The sequence below is a fragment of the Meriones unguiculatus genome, chromosome 7 (assembly GCF_030254825.1).
Source record: "Meriones unguiculatus strain TT.TT164.6M chromosome 7, Bangor_MerUng_6.1, whole genome shotgun sequence".
Taxonomy (NCBI): domain Eukaryota; kingdom Metazoa; phylum Chordata; class Mammalia; order Rodentia; family Muridae; genus Meriones; species Meriones unguiculatus.
Genome location: NC_083355.1, coordinates 104,684,284 through 104,706,808, shown reverse-complemented (window position 1 = coordinate 104,706,808; position 22,525 = coordinate 104,684,284). Strand labels below are relative to the sequence as shown.

Genomic DNA, 22,525 nt, shown 5'->3' with positions numbered 1-22,525 from the left:
GAAACAATGGGATATAAGTATTAAGCTGAATTTTCTGCTTAATTGTTGTTTTTATTGAGACAGGGTTTCTCTATGTAATCATGGCAATCCTAGAACTCACTTTGTAGACCAGGCTAGCCTTAAACTTAAATGATCCGCCTGCCTCTGCCTCCAGAGTCCTGGGATGAAAGGCAGGCGCCACCACAGCCAGGCTTACTGATTAATTTTCAAGGCCATCTCCTCAGGTTTAACAGAGAGCTACACAGTCCAAGTGCACACATGGGAGAGTGGGGGCGGGGAGGGGGAGCAGACCAGGCCAATTAAATTAGACACCAGGTATGAAAGGTTGGGAAGTCCCCGCTACAGTTTGTGACGGTCCCAGATGACTCTACTGTCCAGCCATGGCAGAAGGGTGTGTTTTTTCAGTGTTTACCCTGCTCATCTGGATGAGTATTAGAGGATGAATTCCTAGTTCTAATACCCTACATCTCAAATGCACTATTTAACACTTGGTGGTGGCCCTTGGAGATGTCACATCTTAACAGGGAAGACATAGAGCAAAAAAAAAAAAAAGAAAAGAAAAGAAAAAAGAAAAAAGGATGCAGTCCTGATGGCATAGACTTGTAAACCCAGCTGCTTTGGGGTGGGCACTAAGGCCAGACTATCACTATACACTATCTCAACAAGGAAAGAAAGGGAACTGGAAGGACAGACAGAGGCAGACAGCTATGGAGAAAAGGGAGGAAGGGAGGAAGGGAAGGAGTCAGGAGAAAGGGAGAGGAAGAGAGAGGGAAGGAAAGACTGAATAAGGCCAAAGGTGTGATTTCCAGTACAACCACAAAAGAAGAAAAGAGAAGTGTCACGCACGGCGATGCACACCTGCGAACTGAACGACCAGGAGGATGACATGGGACAGAGCAGGAGCTCTGGACCATCTTGGGTTAAACACTGAGACCCTGGCTTGAAAAGAACAGCCAATAAAACCAGATAACATCCAAAAAAAAAAAAAATCTCACATACAGCAAGCCTTCCCTTCCTATCAAAAACCTAAAAGTACAGTTGTCTATTACCATAACGGCTTTCACAAACGCCCAAGCTGTGGAACCAAGCATCTGTGTGTGAGCATCACCACAGACATCACTCGGTATTAAGAAGTTCTGATGAGACAAGGAAAGTTGGGGTGGGGGGACTTGGTGACATTTTTACAGCACACCAAAGAAACATAGGAAATCTAGCTTGGCCAAATCTAGAACATACACCAGGTCTGCCCTGGATGTATCTTACTTTAACTCCATTGGCTGCATTAAAACCTGGCCAGCCAGTCACCTCTAGTAGGGGGGCCTACGTGTTAATATTCTACTTTCATGAAGAAAGGGGAACCGAGTAAAGCTTTACAGTCTCCTAAATGCCTGTGACTAGAGTGTGGTGAGAGATCTGGAGATCAGTGTTTTCCCGGTCTGACACAGTCTCCCAAATGGCGTTCCACTTTTATCTACACCAGAATGTCAGCAATTAGGAATGAACTCAGCACTCAAGCACGAAGTTCACGGACTTTTTGTTGAGTTTGCTTGGTTAGAGTTCAATGAGTTTCCAGACAGCAAGTGTTCCTGTGTGATTTGTTCCAAGCTTCCCCCACCTTGTGGTTTTGTTTTATTTCGTTTTGCTTTTAGGGGCATTTTGCTCGTGTGGAAGCCAGCCAGGGGGCAACCTCATCTGTTGTTCCTCATCAAGCCACCCACGTTCTATTCCCCCCCCCAAAAAGCTCTATTTGTGTGCGTGGTGGCAGGGGTGGGGGAGGGGCGGGCACACCTGTTTGCACACAGAGGCGAGCATCGGGTGTTCTGCTCTACCACGCTGCCTGTTCCTCTGAGCAGGCTAGGATGGAAGCCTCTGAACCCTAGCAATCCTGTCTCCAACCACCTCAGAACTGTGGTTACATGTGCGAGTGGGACACTTAGCTTGTTCTGTGGGGACTGGAACCCACGCTCCAGTCCTCAGGACTGCGCAGCAGGTGGTCTTAGCCACCGAGACACCTCCCCAGCCCATCCTGTTTTTAGGACAGTTTCGCACTGGCCCGGGGCTCACTGATCGATCAAACTAGGCCACCTTTCTAGCTTCATTTCTACTGATGTGATAATATACCCTGACAAAAAGTGAGTTAGGGAAGAAAGCATTTACTTGACTTACATGTTTAGGTTAAGTTCATTATTGCAGGAAAGTTGGGGCAAGAACTAAAAGTAATGGATCTACAGTGAGGAGTAGAGAAAAAACAAAAACAAAACATGGATCCTTGCTTGTTCTCACCAAGCTATCTCTTCTCTCATATTGTTGAGGACCCCAAGCCTATGGAATGGTGCTACCCATACTGGGCTGATGGGGTCTTCCTACATCAATTAACAATCAAACAAGTCAAACAATCCCATATAGATGTGGCCACAGGTCAACCTGATTTAATAATTCATCATTAAGATGCTCTTTCTAGGAGATTCTAGATTATGCAAAGTTGATAATTAAAAGCAATCATCACACCGCCAGACCCCGCTTTTTGAAAACCTTATTTGTGTGTGTATGTGTATACATATGCATGCACACATACGATACACGTGGATGTCACAGCACACACATGAAGACACCAGAAGATAGCCGAGGGCAGTCAGGTCTCTCCTACCATGTGGATCAGTCGGGTTAGTCTTGGTGGCATCCCCCTGCTCCCCCTGAGCCATCTGACTGGCCCATATCCACCTCCCTTGTGTTATCCCTGGGAGTGAACGGAAGCCCTCATACTTGTGAGGAAAACACGTTAACCCCTGAGCAGGCTCTCCCAAGACCCCTCATTCCCGAGCTTTTCATCCTGGAAAACTCCTGCACATCTTCCTTTCTATTTTTTTGTTTTCATTTCTCTAGTTTCTTTCTATTTTTTCCACTCTCCTCCATCCTGCCCCCTTACTCACTTGCGGTCTCTGGCCCCTATCTTCTCCTTAATTTAAGGGAATACTCCAAGTGATGAGAAGTACCGCAGTAGTTGACACGTTGGCTGTTTTCTGGCTTGAGTAATACTGAGAGCCTAGCTAGTTATTAATTAAACATATCTATCTATCTATCGATATATATATATATGTATGTATTCTATCTTTTGACAGTCCTTAAATCATACAAGAGTTGAAAATGATTTGTTCTAAGAACAGACCAATCTGAAAAACAAACCGACAACCTCAAGCTCTGTTCTACAAAGACAATACTGTTTCTCTGCCTTCTTGGTTGTAAATTATTGCTGTTACCTAGGGAAAAAGATTTTCCCATAATAATTATATATGTGCTTAGTTCTGATCAATTGTACTCAATTCAAGACAAAGAGAATTTTTACATGTTATACTAACAAAAGTCATCTTATGGTTGATTCATCTGTCATTACTTCATAACTTAGAATCTTTTGAAGTACATACCTTTGCTAACTTAGGTTTCTGGGAATATTTTATTAAATTCAGTCTAGATAAATTTATAAATGGTCCATCAGGACTTGTAAGCATGGAAGCCTATGAGAGAAAAGAAGAACAAGACATTGAAAACTTTCTCTTAAAATATCAATAGAGTTTTTATGAATAAAGATTATAATAGATTATAGAACATATAAGGCAACAAGAATTAATTCAAAACTTACATTTAATTTTCCACTGTAATACCAGTGAGGTGTAAAGCTACTTGGGTAATACAAGGTTCTAGGAAAGACAGAACCTACCGTCCCGAGTCTGACAAATCTTCCAGATGAGCTAGTGATGGGCCGTGCTGTGTAGGCAGTTCTGGGGGTTCTGATGGCCTGTTCCATTGTACCAGGCCTCCCACTCTGGGTGCTGGGTCTGATGAAACCCGTAATGGGTCTTCCAGCTTGAGTGATTGGCCTGTGGAGAGCAACAGTTATTATAACACAAACAAGATCAATTAATTGTGGATCAGGAGTTGGAGGCAGAAGAATGAACCTAAAACACAGACCTGATAGCTTGACTTGGTCCTCCTATCTGGCTAGTTCCAGGGAGCTTCAGAGATGTGCCAGGACCTACAAGATGGGATAATAATCAACTTATGGATTACTTATGAATTTTAAGAAACTCTTAGTAATCTAATTTGCAGACATATACTGGCCTGAGAAAGAAGACATTACTAGTAGGAAACAGTTTGAGGAAAGTGTTTGAGACTCAGCTTCAGTGAATGTTCACCGCTCTAGCCGGCAGCATGAACCTGAGAGACCAGCACCTAAAAGTGAGGTGGACTAAAGTCTCATGCAGAAGCCAATTTTATTCAGAGCATCAGACAATTCATACCCTGAGGCTAAGAAGAATCACGAGTAAGATGTTCAATCACAAGAATGAGCCACACATGTTTTTCCACAGAGGCATCTGAATAACAATCAATGATTGAAGTAGACCCACTCGGATCCGCTGCACTTGGGTGGAGCATGGAAACACACTCTAAGACAATTCTGAGTTTTGAAGAAACTGAGGTCACAACACTCTGTCTTGTATTCTTGGTATTTTCTCACAAGCACTCAGAATTTTCACACGACTCCATTCTTGACTGTGTTTTGACAAGTGAGCCCCTATCATGTGATATGTTTTAGCATGCAGACTTCACAAGGAGTTTATAAGGTAGGTTTGGTACTATGGCATATAACAGAGGCTCAATGAATCAAGTTTGCAGATCACCCTATTAGTACAGCCTGCATTCAGATTCAAAACTAGCATGCTTTAAAATTTAAATGGTTCTAGGCTCCATTTAAATTTTAAAATAAAAGTTAATTATTTTTCATACAGATGTCTCCAAATAAATGATTGTGTGCAGGATTTAAATATTTTAGCAAGACAATGAGGAAAAGAAGATCTCAACAACTAATAAATTATTAGCAAACCACCAAATGTTATGGCTGTCCTCCAATACTATTCATACAATGACCCTGACTTGGATTCTAAGATAATCTCATTATATATGTGTTTATATAAAATATAAAAATACATATGAACACATATTCCTCTGATAATGCTATATTCCTCCTTTTTTAACTTAATGAAGAAGGAGTACTTACGTGGAACTTGGGCAATAGCATTTTCATCCAGAATCATTTCTGCAATCCCTTCCTGATCTACATCAATTTCATCTACGTACACCATTTCAGTCAATGCTCGTGCTTTCAAAATCCAAGCTGCCTAAAAACCACAGAAAAGGAAAGCTTTTGTAAAAATACCATTAGATATCTTATAGGGCTGACTGACTTGGGCACGCTCTGTCCGTGCACTCTGTTCTCCGCCTCAGGACCGCGACTTCCAGGAAGTCCTCCCCAGTCTCCAACCCCAGGGCTCCTCACGTCTTCTTCAATCTTTCCTTTATGCTCTGATCTTCTGCACTGGCCATATTTGACAAATACTGTGATCATCTAGGCATGTGTCAGCCTCTGTTCCTCAGAATACAAGCATTTCAACCTTGTGCACTCCTGAATTTCTAGACCTGTCATTTTTTTATGTATAATTAGAAGTTCAGGAAACGTTGGTTGACTCAGACTAAGGTCAGAGTCGCTACTCAACCCCTGTAATTTTGTGATGTAGTCAGGAGAAAACCTGTTGAAGACAATGGAGAATGGAAAAGTAGTGAAAGAATCCGACCTGAAAGCATCATTAACTTTGCAGCAGCCTGAGAAGGGCATCGTGAAGGTGTATGGACTTAACTTTCTTGTCAAACACATGGAATAGCTTCACTGCTTTTTTCCAGACTAAAAGCCAAGAATGTGCTTTGCATGATCTGAGAGGAATGCAAGTCTGGAAGTGGCAGCACAGAGCTGACTCTACAGTCCACGGGGAAGAGGAACAGGAAAATCTGGGGAAAGACCGGGGCTCAGTATACCAGGAATCTGGTTATGAAGCAGGCCGAAGCAAAAGGAGCTAAGGCAGAAAGAAATTGAAAGCTACAGGAAGTCCGCAAAGTCCCCACACATATGGAACGTTATCCAGTCAGCCTTTTTATTAAAGACCCCTTAGATATGTACTTTCAGGCTAGCTCTGAGTAGGAAACAAGATCATCGCATGGATCCTAGCATCTAATGGATAAAATAGCTAAGGAGAGCAAGGTATAACAGGTGACAAGTGTGTGAGAGAAAAAAAAAATAGGTTTTATAGAATACAGTTGAAAGAAAAAGAAGAAAGGAAGGAAGGAAGGAAGGAAGGAAGGAAGGAAGGAAGGAAGGAAGGAAGGAAGGAAGGAGAGATAGGCAGGACAGAATAGTAATACATGCCTGTAATCCCAGCACTTGGGAGACCCTCCTTGACTACACAGCAAGTTCAAAGCCAGCCTGTGATACATAATATCTTCTCAAAACAACGATGACTATAAAAATAATTACAGCTTTGGCTCTGTGGCCAGGTATGATTGGCTCACAGCATATTTGGAAACTTCCAGTAGTTGTGAATGTTGGCAAATCTGTCTGGGCTAAGAGAACAGTCAGAGGGCATGTGCTACAGTGAGGTTTAGGTATTTTTACTCTGATCGGAGCCTAACTTGAATCTTTTTCAGCCAGTCTGCCCCCCTCACTCAACCATCCCCAATCTCTCTCTCTCTGACAGGTTCTCACTATGTAGTCCAGAACGGCCTTCAACTCTAGACCCCCTGATTTAGCTTTCTTAGTGCTGGAATTACACGCATGTACACCATACTCATATTAAATCAAGCTTTTTAAAAAGCACGTTTTTACAATTTTAAGCATTATTTACCCAGTCAGTTATTAAATACTCATGGACACATCTTAACCAGTTTTGAGTCATTCCTACCATTTCATAGTCCAATCTGTTGTGCTTGATATCCACCCCGAGTAACCTCTTGAACGCTAAGATGATATAAATGTTTCTGTGTTGAGCTAATCAAAACAGGGGAAGTGAACCTATCATTCTCTCCTGGCCCCAATAAGTAAATAACTGTCTGAGAAATCTGGTAGGAACATCTACTTTAAAAAAATCCATGAATTCAGTCTTTATAAATATAATTTGGATTTTTAGGTCTTAAGAAATGGAAACAATAATATGAAAATTTGATATTAAAAGATCTGGAATGATTTGGGAGATTGTTCAGTGGGTAAAACACAGGCTGTGCAAGCTTGAGTGAGGACCAGCGTTCCATCTCCAGCACCCATCTAACACAGATTACAGACCTGTAATCTCAGCACTGGACAGCTGAGCTAAGAGGAAGAGACAGGAGAATCCTAGAAGTTCCCAGGACAGCAAACCTGCTACACGCAGTGCCAAACAAGAGACCCTGTCTTAAACAAGGTCAATGGGGAGAGCTGACACCCAAACTGGGTCTCTGGCATCCACACAGGTTGTGGCTTGCACATATTCTCTCTCTCACACACACATACATATACACACATATCATACACTCATGCACACACATATATCACACACATCATACACATACATAGCACACTCATGTACATGTATATACACATATACACAAAATTTTTAAAGATCTGAGATAAAGCATATGTTGCTGTTTAGTTTTTGTGAACTTGACACAAACTAGGGTCATCTGGCATGAGGGAAGATCAACTGAAAATTTTCCCCCATTAAACTGGCCTGTAGGCAAACCTGTGGGAGAATTTTTTTAATGATGATGGATAGGGGAAGGTCCAAACCACTGTGGGAGGCACCACCCTTGAGCAGTAGCCCTGGGTCGTATAAGAAGAGAAGCTGAGCAAGCCAGGGAGCCAGTAAGCAGAACTATTCCATGGCCTCTGCTTCAGTTCCCGCCTCGGCTTCCCTCAGTGATGGACTGTGGCCTGCAAGAGTAAGCTGAAGTAAAGTCTTTTTTCCCTCAATTGCTTTTGGCTATGGTGCTGAACTCGCCCAGAGGTTTGTACCAGGAACATGGGGCATTCCTGTGATGGATCTGACCATGTGGATTTTATGTCTTGGATTGTTTTTCAGGTAGGAATGTGAAGGCTTTTGGAAGTCTGCACCAGAAAAACCATTGAGTTCTCAGAGGTTAACAGGATATTCTGGGGGAAGCTGAAAGAAAATGTTAAAGAAAATGCAGATAATGAAGGCCTAGCTCAAGAAATTTTAGAGAGAAGTTTGAGTCAGTTCAAATACTCTATCAGGGCTATTTGATGTATTTGGATTAAGAATCTATGGAACTGAAAACTTTGTTTTAGTGGGACAATATATGCTGGTTATCTGGGGCTGAAAAATCAATTGTGGTTAATATGAGAACAGCATCATGGAGGTGAAATCTTCTGGGAAATATTTCCTCAGGGTCAGACACAGAAGCTGTGGTCCATGGAGGGCAAAGATGCAGCCATCTCAAGCTGGTAACCAAACATGGTAATGTGAAAGAGTCTCACACATTGTACTGGTTTTAAATGCACAAAGGGGTCGTGGACAGTATCTGAGGTTGACGTTGGCACTGTTTGCAGGGATGGAGTCTCCTTGGAGAGAGAGCAGGAGAGGCCATTGGTAAAATTTCAGGCTCAGCTGCAGTGAAGACCCCAAGCTTGATGGGCTCTTGGAAGCATCTTAGGCTTGGTACCAAGTAGCAAGGTTGGAATCCTTGAAGAGGCCAGGAAAGGCCACTGGTGAGGCTACAGTCTCAGTCTGCAGTAGAGACCCTAGCATGTTGGAGATGTCAGGACCATGGAGTACAGCTAACCTGACCCTATGAGAAAAGCTATGTGTGCTGGTGGTAGCAAAGTTACAGGGGTCACCCAAGACCTTTGGAGCCCAGATTATGGGTGAATCCTGGATGACGGACACTGAGTGATTTACACTGCTGGATTTGGTTTTACTTTAATCTGGTTGTGACTGTGTTCCTCCCTTTTAGAATAAGTACATTTTTAAAGCAGTTCATAGCCAATAGTCTTTGAATTTTTTAAAGAGACTGTAGACTTTTAAAGTGTTGAAAGAATTAAAATACTGTGGTATTTAAAAAGTTGAACTACATTTTATACTGTGATGTTAACAAAATCTTGGGATAAACAAGGAAGAAAAGTTATGGCTGGACATTGATTGTTTGTGATTTAAGTCGATAAACAACTAGAGCTACCTGGGAACCTCAGTTGAAGAATCGCCTCTATCAGACTGGCCTATAGGCATGGGCATGTCTGTGGAGGCATTTTCTTGAGTAGTAATTTATGTGGGTGCCCAGCATACTAGAGGCCGTGCCACCTCTAGGCAGGTGGTCCTGGGTTGTAAAAGAAAACAAGCTGAGCAAACCCTGGAGGGCAAGCCAGCAAGCAGCACCCCATCCGTGGCCTCTGCTTTAGCGTCTGCCTCCAGGTTCCTGTCCTGAGTCCGTGCCTTGGCGTCCCTCAATGGTGACCTGGAAGTGGAAGACGAAATAAGCCTTTCCTCCTCAATCTGCTTTTGGTCATAGTGTCTATCACAGCAACGGATACCAAAATAGAACATATATTTAAACCATTATTTGATTTAAAAATTCATCAATATTTCAGAAAGAAATCATCTTCCTTCATTTTTCTTCTGTCCCAACAAAAAATGACTTTGAAAAATCACACATCATTGCTTGATTACACATCAGAGTATGTTCAAATAACCACTCCCAGCAATGTGAACAATTCTTGAGATTTTAATGAAAACAGCAGATGGGGCTTGGGATTAAAAAAAAATTGTTTTTTTAAATAAGCCAAATATGTTCTAAAGTCCTAAAATCCCCTGCATATTAAAAAAGAAACATGATCAGGCACACACAATAATCTCTAATTTTCCCTTAAATCTGAATAAAAGTACAAATTTGTTTTGTATGTTATGTTCAACATTGCAGTAGTCCAGCTTTAAAAAACAATTTTTCATACATGTGACTATATTTGTATTATAGTAGAGACCCCAGTTCTATAACATCAAATTTTTAAAAAAAAGAAGATGTTTAGGAACTTTTTACAAAGGAAAAAGTTTCTCACAATCTAAATGAATATAATTTTTTCCCTGCACGAATTTTTTGCAATTCTTAGATAATTTCATACAATGCATTTTGATCATATTCACTTCCCCCTCCAAGTCCTCCCAGACCTCCTCCCAACTTTATGTTCTCTTTTCTTTTCCTTTTGAAAAACCCATCAAGTCTTTTTCATGCGGGGTGGGTCCCTGTACTGGAGTACAGTCAAGCTACGAGGGCTGCCCCTTCTACTCTACTGAGATAAGTCTCTGAAGCGCCTGCCATCAAGAAAGTACTGACTTGTGTGCTCCATCTTTTACAAGGCTAATCCAATTTCACTTACGAAACAAAAACTCAGCTAGCTGGAAAACGTGTTTTCACTATTCTGTTGTTACTGTAATTAAGAGAAGTAACACAAGGCCCACAGGTTAAGGCACATGAGAAGTAATTTTTGATTAATAGAGTAAGTCAAATAAGAATAATCTTTCTGATATGATTTGAATGTCATTAAAAGCTGGCAGTACTACTTGACGGTCTACCTGTGAAATTAAATTTTAGGCACAATATATTCTGTTGGCATTGTGAGGCCTTTTAGGGTTTGGTTATGAAATATCTCCAAAGGCTCCTGTATAGAAGGCGTGGTCTCTGCTGGTGGCACTATTGAGAAAGGACCCCATCACTAATCCCATCCATAGATGATTTCACAAATGCCTTCATAGCTGGACTATTAGCAGGTGGGGGATGGGTCTAGCTGGAGCAAATGGGACTCCAGGGGACATGTCTTTGTAGGTTATATCCTGTCCCCAGTCCCTTTCCCTCTCTCTGCCCCCTGACTGCCAGGAGGTGAGCACCTTTCCGACACTAGGCCATTCCGCCTCACCATAGGTTCCAAACACAACCACCAACCACAGAGACGCCCCCTAAAATCCAGGAGGCAAAATCAAACCTTTCTCTTTTAAGGTTTTTTTTTTTTTCAGGTTTTTTATCACAGTGGCAAAAAGCTAGCACAAGCTTCATTTCTTTTTAAGTTGTAAACAAAATGAAACCTGAAAAATATGAACAACATGGTCAACCTTATTCCTTTTGACATCATTATTTGGTGGATAATTGAGTCTACAGAAACAAAATTAGAAACTGTTACTACATATAAGGGCTTCATGAAACCTCTTGCTAGTCTGAAACTTTTAAATACCATTTACAGTTTTCAACCACATCTACAATGCAAATTACTAATGCTTTAGTTTAATTTTAATAAAAATCTTCCAGATGTCTAAGAGTAAAAAGTATATATTTATTTATTTAGAAATAAATTGCATTTCTGATTTAGATCCATCTTGAGTGAGTGCATGTACATTATATAAAATATAATCATGGGATTACAAATGTCATTCTATAAAGAAGTCTGAATCACATTTGGACCATTTTCCAGTGTTGTTCTAATTCAGAGGTCTCCCTGACAGTACCTCTTCACTTCCTTTCAATCACTTCTCAAATGTAGTGTGTGTGCAGTTCAAATCACTGAATTACACAACCCCAGCATTGTGTCCCACTTGGCAGGGCAAACACGTGGGAACACCTAAGCTCTCTGATTTACTAGTCTCTGCACCTCTTCTACTCCCAGACTCAATCGGAACCTTCTGGACTAAAATCTTCACTGGCCAGATGTCATCCTCTACAGCTAGGTCCTCACCACACCTCCTCCCTTCAAGGGCTTCCTTCTGACTCTGTCTCTTGCTTCTTACCCAGTCAGCAGCTAAGTGTCATCTCTAACCAATTAGTCCTTGTGACTGGCCACTGTCCCTTCCCTCCTCCTTCACTGGGACAACCTTGTCCTCCCTGTTAGAGCAACCAAGTCAGTTAGAAAACAAGCATAGTAGGACCACTGTATTCAAAATGTGCTGCTGTCCATCACAGTTTTGAAGATCCTTGTGACTCTGCTGACAGCCTGGCTCCCTTGTAAGTGTGATTCCTTTTGCCACCCTGTTTCTTTTTCTCATCATTCTAGCCAATCTTGGCAATTGTTACTTAAGCCCGAGTCTTCATAAGCAGTTCACAATAGTTCTACAAGACTAGCCATGTCAATAAAAGCTTTAGGGATATGAAAGTTTATTTATGCAATAAGGAACAGAACAGCTGGTAGATGCAGCTAAGTTTCTAATGCTATGAGCAGATACACAGCACATTTTCTAAGCTTCAGTAGCAAACAAGCAATAGCAACCAAATTACTTTCTAAACTAATGTTTGCAGATAAGCCTTTACCTGAGACACTGGCAAATCGGGAGCTGGTTCCTGGAAAGCATTAAGAAGGTTGCAAACATTTTTAAGACATGCAATTTCTGAAGTCAAAAGTTTTCATGAGTATTATTCCATAAAAATCCACATATTAAATGTGTGTGTGCATGTGTGGTGTGTACATAGGTGTGAGACAGTGGGTCCATTTGCCGTGCACTTGCATACTGAGGACGGAGGTCAACTTTGGGCATCTTCCTTAATCACTCTCCGTCTATTTTTTGAAACAAGGTCTCTCACTCAATCCAGAGTTTGCAAGTCAGCCAGACCGGCTGGACAACAAGCCCTGAGATCCGCCTGTCTCTGCCCTCCACCCTAGTGCTGGGGTTACCCACACACGCTGGCACGGCAAGCCTTTATGTGCACAAGGATCCGAATGCAGGTCTTCACGTTCGCGCAGCAAGTACTCTGCCCGTGGACCCAGACCTGCAACTAGTAATCGGAATCTTTTTCCAGAAGTACTCTCAAAAGTCCGCAAAACATAATACACACAGCAAAGTGCTGTTTTCTATCATCAGAAAATTCTGATCAGTCTTATTCAGAGTACAAAGAAAAGGTATCTCAGTTACTTGTTTAAAGAAGTCAGTACAAGGTGCACGAGATGGCTCAGTGGATAAAGGCATTTGCCACCACGATGGAGGACCTGAGTTTGATTCAAATCCAGGACCCACGTGGAGGAAGAAGAGAACTAACTCCCAAAAATTGTCATCTGACTACCAGATAAGCTGCTCCCCTCCCACATACAAATATATATGTTTAATCACTCATGGAGAAAAAAAAAACAAATCTTTTATTCCACATTAAGTATAATGAGATTAGCAGTTGCTAATAAGAAATTAATTCTAGCTGGTAGTGGTGGCCCACACCTTGAATCCCAGTACTTGGTGGGATTCAGTCCCAGAAGCTGGTCTAACCCTGTCCAAAACCCTGAGGCAGCCTGGTCTAACCCTGTCCAAAAATAATAATAATAATAATAATAATAACAATAACTCTAACTGCAATGTTCTATAGAAATATTTATAGACTGTGCAATACATATTAGGTACTGACAAATGTGGCATTTGAGTCTTTTCTTTCCAGGTTAAACAGAAATCCATCAATCAAATCAGGTCTTGTGGGACTTAAGAGATGGCTCAGTAGTTAAGAGCACTGACTGTTCTTCCAGAGGAGCCAGGTTCAGTTCCCAGCACCCACAACTGTCTGTAACTCCTGTTATAGGAGATCCAAGACCCTCACATAGACATACAAACAGTCAAACACCAATGTACATAAAATAAAAATAAACAAAGAGTCATTTTAAAAAAGCAGGTCTTATAACAAATATCTACACTTAGGCAGCAGCGGATGTTGAACACTTAACCTACACCATGTTTTATTGGGGAAAGTACTAAGAAATAGAAAGAAGGTTGATCCTTGCTTTCTACAGCTCTAAAATCCGAAAGGAGCACTGGATATTTTAAAGAAAATATCTGTACAGGCAAAGTGCAACTTTGGATAGCTATGTGACTTCTTTAGAACAGTGCATGGTTAGGACATGAGAGGAAAAAGCTAAGCCAGGCTGGACAATGAGTGCCCCAAAGAGTGGGGGTTTGAAAGGATCTTAAAATGTACTAAACCAAACACAAAACAGCAACTGGAGAGCCTAGAGCAATTACAGGTTTGCCATCCTGTGCGCGTGTGTTAAGGAGGCTGAAAGCAGTGCTGATTTCCCAAGCATGGCTCATACTTCAGCAATATGAGACAGAGGGGATGAGAAGGCAGATAGATCCCAGAAACAAGCCTTCCTACTCTTTCTTGGGTGTGTGTGGCTCGTGATCTCGTTCGAATGTCGGAACAATGGTCTAAGTGAATCAAGAATTACCACCCATTTTATGGAGGAGGAAAACAGATTTATAGATATTAAACAGTTCGTTCAATGTCACTGTAATGACTAATTTAGATGGGCAACTTGACTGAATTAAGAAACATCTCAAGCACTAATGAATCACAACTTCTGTTAAGTCTGTGTGAATGCTTCCAAAAAGGTTTATCCCGGGAGGAAAGACACACACTGCCGTGGGCAGCACCATCTTGGGATGGGGTCCAAGACTGAATACCAAGGGAAAAGGAGAAAGCCAGCTGAGCACCTTTGTCCTTTCTCTGCTTCTTCTGTAGAGTCACAGACTAAAATTTCTGCCAGCATACCTTCTCTGCCCTGGTGAACTGCCTTCCTCTAAACCAAGAACCAAAATAAACCGTGCCCCCCTTCTGGTCACTTCTGGTTAGTATTTGGTCACATCAATGAGAGAAGTGACTAGCATAGCTGTACAGATGTTTAATGAGCCAAAGGCACTTCCTTGCCAGCTTATTGGGAATTTACATTTTCTTAAACACTAGAAATAACAAGGCAGGCTGAAGAGAGATGAGAGGCTGGATGAAGGGCTAGGCATCCATCTCGCTGCTATGGTGTGGCCTACGCATGCACCAGACCCTGGATGCATATCGCCAGTACCTCAAAAGGGAAAAACTAAATTAAGTTCAGAATGGTTCTATGATCGGATCAATACAGAATTGAGTGGGAAAGATCAACAACAGGCAATTGCAGGCACTGTTTGAAAAGGAAAAGCAAACAGCTAAAGGAAACAGAAGCCCTAACCCAAAACCAAAGCCAGCTGTTTGATGCTCTACCAACAGTAGTTAGCTTCCGCTGGCGGCCCAATCAGAAGCCACCAATTCCGCCTCACGGGGTTCTGTTCACTGATGAAGGACTTTGTGATCTGTCTTACTCTTCCATCCCTTGGGAATATATGTGTGACCGTGCAGGTGAAGAGCAGATAGGAAAACAATAAAAAGGTCTGAGAAGAAAATGAGAGGCCTAGAGAGTGGGATGGACAGAGACAGGGGCTGGGTATGTGGGTGGGAAATGTGGGTTGAAAACAAAGACAAGGTTCAAAAGGGTCTGAGACAGAGACGGTGTTCATTCCACAGCCTGTTGCTGGCAGTCCTGGTACCCACCAAGATGCTACAAACACTCTACAGGGGAATATACAAAATTAAATAAATTACAACATGGCGTTGGATGCTACACACAGGAACAAACCTCAGCTGATTTCAGGGGAGGGAAGAAGGGTAAGCAGAAGGCATGGAACTAAGAAGGGAGATGGAGAAAGAAGAGATCATTCTGGAACTTGTAAATGACAATGATTTGTGAACTAGTTTCAACATCATTCTACCACCCATTTCACTGGACGTGAAAAGCATTCCTCACAAATGCTTTCTAGATGATGAACATTCCCTTCAGAAAAATAAGAAATAACAGAATCCCACATGCAGATATCTCTAGGACAAAAGTGGCCAGAATCAAAATGAGGTTGCTTATGTCATGGTGTAGTAAAAATCAGGTGGGGTGGGAGATCCCATGAGTGTGTACCTAATAACAAGAACAGTCCCAAAAGACTGCCAGACTACACCCTCAGTCAAAGGCACTAAAATCTCACACAGAAAACTTGTGCCCCAATTTCTATCCCCAAACTGTCCATGCAACCTCAGACTGACACTACGTTCCTTACCGATCTTTGAATGCCCTTGCTATTAATCCTGTGGCCCAGGATTACTGTTTCAAATTAACTTATGTAATATTCCTCACTTTGCCTTTCCCCTGCCCCGTGGTCTTAACATCACACGTGCTCCCCACTGTAATCCCCCTTGCTTTCTCCCACATAAATACTATATTTCTCCGTTCCTTCCGTGTGTTTGATGTTAGCTATATAGAAACAAGAGGTAAATATTTCTGGTTATTAACCACGTATCAGCAAAAACCTTCACATTGTTGCACTGGCATTTTCACTAAATATGGGTGTGGAGGCAGGATTTGAGCCTGGACACCCTGAGCTGAGCGCATCCACTCTGCTGAGTATGTGAGGCGATACCAAGGGAGGAAACAGATCACCGCGGGATATACAGAGACCAAGGACAGGGATGGCTCGTTTGGGGCCCAGCAGCAGCAGAACAGTAAGGAAAGGAATTTTTACTCTTAATTAAATAGTTCAACTTAAAGTTGGGGCAATACTTTAACTCAAAAAAGAAAAAACAAAACAAAACCCTGCAGCCTTCCACTTGGAGTCTCTCTAAATTTTTATGTGCTTAAATTAATTCCTCTAGATAAGAAGCCACAAGTTAGGTTCCTTCAGTCTAGTGAACTGTTTCTCTGGGCATCAGCACGGATGGGTAGAAAATAGCACACCTTGCTCTAGAGTCAGAAGCCCTGGACTTGATCCTAAAGACATGGCTCAGGTGTGGAACCCTGAGCAAAAGGGTCACGCAGCCTTTACTACCTTCTCAGAGTTAAGGTGATAATGCTCCTTTCTGGGGTAGTTTTAGGATTGATCCTAAGACCTTGCCGTTTTAGAAGCTCTTTCACTGTGAGATGAAAGTCACCAAAGGATAAGCTCAACACACAAGCACCAAACCATCTCGTGGTCCCCTTTTCAGAATCCAGCACTGACTCCCGGTTCTCAAAAATCAAACTGAAACTCCCCTGTGTGCCTTCATTCAAAGCAGGTGAGAGGACAAAGAGGTGCAGGGCTGCTGTCTAGACCTGGCAGTGCTCTTCGGCATCAGCTTCAGCTCCAGCAGTTTGCCTCTGTGATAGTTTAAGTGGTGGTTAACTTGTCAGGATCACCTTGGAGACAGATTCTCTGGACATGTCTGCAAGGGATTTTCTAAATTATGTAAACTGAGATGGGAAGACTCATCCTAAATATGGTTGGCACCACTTCATGGGTGGGAGTCCCGGGCTGCAACCAAAGAAGAAAGCTGGCTGAGAAGGGGTGAGCACTTACTACTTTCTGCTCTCTCAAGAAGCACTTGGTTAGCTTCCTTCTCTGGGTGCCATGCTCTCCTGACCACTATGGACTATATCCCCTAAAACTGTAAGCCACAATAAACACTTCTTCCTTTAAGCTGCTTGACAGACATTTTGGTCACAGCAACTAGAAAGGTCCCCAATAAGGCCTCTTTCCTTCCCCCCCGCTGGGGGATAAGTTTCTCTTAAGCTTGCTGATATTACTTCAGGGAACTGATTCTCCAGATATTTCTGAACACAGCTTCCTAATTATCACCAATACTTACTCTGGCTGATGAGCCCATCCAGATCTTAAACTGAAGCATTGCTATTCGGAATGTAGTAATAGTAGGAAGGAGAAGCCTGTGAGAGAACAAAGATGGGTGGTTCAAAAGGTTCGAAAGGGTAGGAGGTCAAGTGACCAAGCAGCCACACAGCAAATGCAATCTGTGTAATTTGGCAGGACAGAAATCCACGCAACAAAGGGCCTGAGAGTGTACAGATAGAACCAAAGGATGAAGCCTGGCTTAGTCTCCATGGCGCCAAAGAGGAAACAAATTAGGTAAATGGACAGAAAGACATATTTGGGGGCTGTATCATCAAATCATTGCCTGAAGCCACTACTCACATGATCATTAAGGAAAACTAGTTCCCTATCTTTCACAAATTCCAGTGGCTTCCAGCCTGTGCTGCACCTTCAAGCCACTCATCTTCCCCTCTGTGACATCTATCATTGGAAGTGGAAACTCAGGGCAGGAGAGAAGAAAGCGAAGGCGAAAACCCGCATCCCTCCTTCCAATACACACCAAAGTATAACCATCTTCAGAGTCCTACCCACTCAGGAAGACACAGCGTCTTCTTAAAAACCCCACTGCCCTTAAAGGCTCCATGTTATATGAAATGTGAGCTACAAATTCAGCACTGTTTTGAAAGCCACTAATCTGACATATGGAGCGAAAAGAATAGTAATCAGATTAAGCAACTAATCAGGATGATCAGCATGAACCAGGGAAGCCAGCCCTTCCTCTAGGTCACACTGCTCTGTGGAGGGTGGCTTTGCATTTCTGCCTTTTACATCTAATCATTCTCTGCTATGTTTTAGTAACAACAACAACAACAACAAAAATTTAAAGAACAATACTCTGTGTATTGGTCATTCTTAATATATATGTATTTTTTTCAAAAGAGAGGAAACTATGATAAAGGAATTCGCCGTCTCTCTGTCTTTATCCTTAATAGATCCAACTTTAATATCTTCCAAGCTTAGGAACCCTGCCTTCTGTCTTTAACTGTTAACCACACTGTGTTTGGAAAAATAGTCTACAAGCCCCAGTCAGTAGTAGTGCAAGCCTCCCTTTAATCCCAGCACTTGGGAGGCAGAGGCAGAAGGATCTCTGTGAGTTTGAAGCCAGCCTGGTCTACAGAGTGAATTCTAAGACAGCCAGGCTACACAGAGAAACCCAGTCTCACCACCCCCTCCAAAACAAGGTAACAAGCATCAACTCACTTTATCAAAGTTCCCTCATTTATCTGGAAGAAAAGTAAACAAAACCAAGCTGAAAAAAAATTATTATTAAAAACAGAAGCTCTCACTTGTGTTTGAGGAGAAAGAAAGGCAGGTGCCGAAATGAACCTATGTGATTTGCAGAAGAAATGTTTGTATTTTCTTGTCCCACTATGTGCCTATCTGAGCACTGCTCTAAAGAAACACATTCACACTGGGTTTGTTAGTCTGGGAATGCAATTCAAATACATAGAAAGGATTCTGAAATGAGGAAGTTTAAAAAATACTAGAGTTTTGTCAACTTGGCCCAAGCTAGTGTCATTTAAGATAAGGGAATTGGGCCACAACTGACACTGTGGCTTTTGGGCAAGCCTGTGGGTTTTGTTTTATTGTTTTGTTTGGCTGATGACTGATGTGAGAGAGTTCAGATCACTGTAAGCATTGCCAACTTTGGGCAGGTAGTTCTGGGTGTATAAGATAACAGGCTGAGGAAGCCATGGGGAGGAGCAAGCCAGAAAGCAGCATCCTCCATGCTTCAGTGCCTGCCTCCATGTTCCTGCCTTGAGTTCCTGCCCTGGCTTCCCTTCAGGAAGAACTACAAATGTGAGCCAAATAAACCCTTTCCACCCCAATTTGCTTTTGGTCACAGTATTTTTATCATAGTAACGTATTTACCCAAACTGAATATAACCCCTGCTCAGATCAATAAATATGTAACTATGAACAACTCTTGCATGGTATGAAAAATTCTGTGTCACATTATGAAGTCTCATCACAAATCTGCCAGAAATAGGATGATAAAACAAGCTAGAACTTAATATGATCTCTTTCCATGACGATCTTAACCATGTTATTCACTCTGTAGTAGCAACCTTGGTACTCCCCAGTGGGATCCTGGGTCTGCTTTATTTATGATCATTATCAAAACCATATATTCACATAACAATCCCAGAAATGTCTTAATCCTCAAAGAGGACCAAAGGTAAGGCATAATAATGGGGTCAACACAAGAGACCACACTAAAGACCCATTCATCTTGTTTAGCTGGAAATATGTGGCTATGAACAAAGCACTTAATTTGTTTTCTCGTGTTTCCTGGAAAAAAATCTATCACTTCTTCTTACCCATAGTAAAAGCACTGCTTTTCTGCCTATTAGTTTTCCAAAATGGCATCTTCACCAAATAATGGAGGTGATTTGTATTCCTGTTTTCCCTCCAGGTCAAATACATTTTATTTTTAGCTAAATACAAATTAGAACTTTTTCCTTCAGGACTTATCAGAGCCTTTATCAACCATGTAGATGTGCCAAAATCCTAAACCAGCTAAAGTCTTGGAGGGAGAGAAGGCACATAAGAAAATATACTGGGAAAAGTTCATAAGTAATTTTGAAATGTTTCATGGCAGCCATTTAATGGGCTTGCTAGCTTTGTAACTTTCGGACACATTTCAGTGTCCTAGATCTGTAACATGGGAAAAACAACACCAACCCCTAAAGTAGTTGAGGAGTAAATGAGATAACATAATAAAATTCTCTGAACCAAGTCTATTGTTTCTGTTACCTATTTTACAAGGTTATTCTAAGCATTAGAAAAATATTTACTTCAAATAGCTTATGTTTCAGAAGTCTTAAGTAAGCTATAAAAGGTCACTGAAATGAACACAAAGAATCCTAATTTAAAAATCTAGCACAAATATAACTTCAACTCTCAAGTGCAGTCCTGAATGTCACCATGGCCTCAAGTTCACAGGATCTTACCCATCAAGAACACTTTCCCTAGCAGTATCTCCTAGGGATATAAGAAATATATTTGACCTTTGCCTTGGGGGAGGGGAGTGGGAATCGGTACTCAAGTAAGTTTCTAAACTGGTAAAGAAAATTGGGCAAAATCAGTTTTATTTTCTTCTGAACTATTGAGAGCCTCTGGGGCACATCTTGGATCTCCAAGAAGGGAGTATACACCTCCCACTGGTATATAATGAGGAAACTTCCAGTGAGCAACTCTTGGGAATCCTGTTCTGTGGAAACTACACCAACTCAATGAAAACAACACGTACAATTCTTGAGAAACGTTGTGCCTAGAACAATGTCTGGCACATCGAAAGTCCTTAACAGACCTTCCCTTGCAATAATGGCAATGAGATCTTATACTGTCTTATTGTCTCCAAACATGCTGGGTTGTGCAGGAATTGTCTTTAGCAGCATTTGTAGGACCAATGTGCCAAGCAGCAGTCTTGGGGGAAAAAATACTTGTCTGCAGATGCACAGGCCTTTAACGAGCTGAATAACAGGAATGGAAGGTAGCTTAGCATCACCACTAATATGGACCTTCTTCAGGACGCGTATGATCCCTTGGGTATCCTCCATCTCCATTTGCTTGGAGAGCAGCAGAGCCTAATAGCAACCTTCACAATAAGGACCCTGGTCTCCTGACTCTCCCTGTTTTTCCTGACAACTCCAAAGCAATGCCACTAGAGGGAAAGCAGAGGAGCCAGACTGTATTCTCCTGAAGCACTGTCAAACTGCCACAACAGGGGCTGCTTGCTCAACCGCAGGGTACCTCTCCCGGTCATACTCACCCCTTTCATTCATTATACACAACATTGCTGTATTTATTAACTTCCCATCGTTACTTTCTTTCTTTCTCAAGACGGGTTCTCCTTTAGCTCACCAGGCTGGCTTTGAACTCTCTACTCAGCCGAGGATGGCTTTGAACTACTGATCTTCTTGTCTCTACCAAGTGCTAGGAGTACAAGAGTGCGCCCTTTGGACTGTTAAATTTTCTTTTAATCAACGCTATCATTTCCTCTTTTAGAGGGCTTTCCGTCTTATCTTTCCTTCCTACAAGAATAGTTTTTCTCTTGTCCAGGTGGTTTCTTTAAAAATAAATATATCCTTCCTCCGTCTACATTCTCATTCCTTCATATTGCCTCAATTTTGAACTCATGCCTCAGAAACAAAAGCTCCTTCACATTTAGACAGATGTCTAAAGACAAGGTAGAAGATGGCATGCTTCATTATCTGAACCAAAGGACAGCTGTGTTTTAAGGGGGCTGCATCTCCGATCTTTGTTCATATATATTTTTACTTTTTAGAAATCAACGAAGAGTCTGACCAATTAGTGGACAATGAGTTTTCAAAGCCTCCCCTCAGCCCCCGCATAAACTTAACAGAGTCACTTTTAAATGTAACTGATTCTGGAAAGGGGGTGCTGAAGTTGATAGCTGAAGCTGTCAAGGCACAGAACTCAGGATCTCCGGTGATGCAAAGGGCAGGGACCCGCCTTCCAGGACTCCAAAGAGTCTCTCTCCAGATGCCTTTTGTAGACCACACAGGCAACCTCCTCCCGGGCCTCCCCCAGGGGACGGAGGGATTCCCCTAGAGCCCAAGGCCTCAGCAAGAGGATCCACAGACTGCCTGAGTCCGGCTAGTACCTGGTCATAAGGGGACTTCTCCAGCATCTGCGTGCACAGATCGGCGCAGAGCTGGAACTTCCTGCGTCTAAAATAGCTCCAGGCCTGGAGCAGCGGATCCATCTCCGAGCCCATGGCGGCCAGGGACAGCGCTCCAGGGACCCGAAGTCCAGTACCCAGAGCCGGGCCCTGGGAGGGCGGGGTCCGGGAGCCAAGAGCGGGAAGCGTCGGGCTCTGCCGGGCAACGCGCTACGGCGGGGCCTGGCCAAAGAGGTGCCCACGGCGCGCCTGAAAACAGGGGCCAGAAAAGCCTCATTGAGCCGAGCGCAGGCAGCGAGTTTGCACGAAATTGGCTGCACAAATGTGTGCGTTTAAAGACAGTAGATTTCACTAATTTTGAAAAGGCACCGTGCCCTTTAAAAGTAAAACAGGTAGTGACTTAGACACCTCTATGGGGGCCTCCGTGCTTACAAGAGATGCAGTTGCGTAGCAACCGCCTAGTTGCTTATCCAGTAAGTGCAGAAAGCCACCTAAATTGACCAGGCGTGTGTCTCAGTCCCACTCCCCCCGCTTTTGCTCATTCCTACTGCTCTCATGT

The 22,525-nt window shown here is 42.5% G+C and overlaps 1 protein-coding gene across 4 annotated transcripts in view; it reads right to left on the bottom strand.

Moving 5' to 3' along the window:
* Ttc8 (tetratricopeptide repeat domain 8) overlaps positions 1–22,176 on the bottom strand; it is a 57,761-nt gene extending 35,585 nt beyond the window's left edge. The window contains exons 1-6 of one of the 4 annotated variants that reach the window (XM_021627191.2): positions 21,949–22,102; positions 17,299–17,374; positions 5,054–5,174; positions 3,967–4,030; positions 3,716–3,875; positions 3,423–3,512 (exon numbers count right to left, since the gene is read on the bottom strand). In XM_021627191.2, the coding sequence (XP_021482866.1) occupies positions 3,423–3,512; positions 3,716–3,875; positions 3,967–4,030; positions 5,054–5,174; positions 17,299–17,374; positions 21,949–21,956 (519 nt within the window). In that variant the 5' untranslated portion in view covers positions 21,957–22,102. Of the gene's footprint in view, positions 1–3,422; positions 3,513–3,715; positions 3,876–3,966; positions 4,031–5,053; positions 5,175–17,298; positions 17,375–21,948 lie in introns of all 4 variants that reach the window. The other 3 variants (XM_021627192.2, XM_021627190.2, XM_060388020.1) reach the window with 3 other exon arrangements.
* Positions 22,177–22,525: the final 349 nt, after the last annotated feature.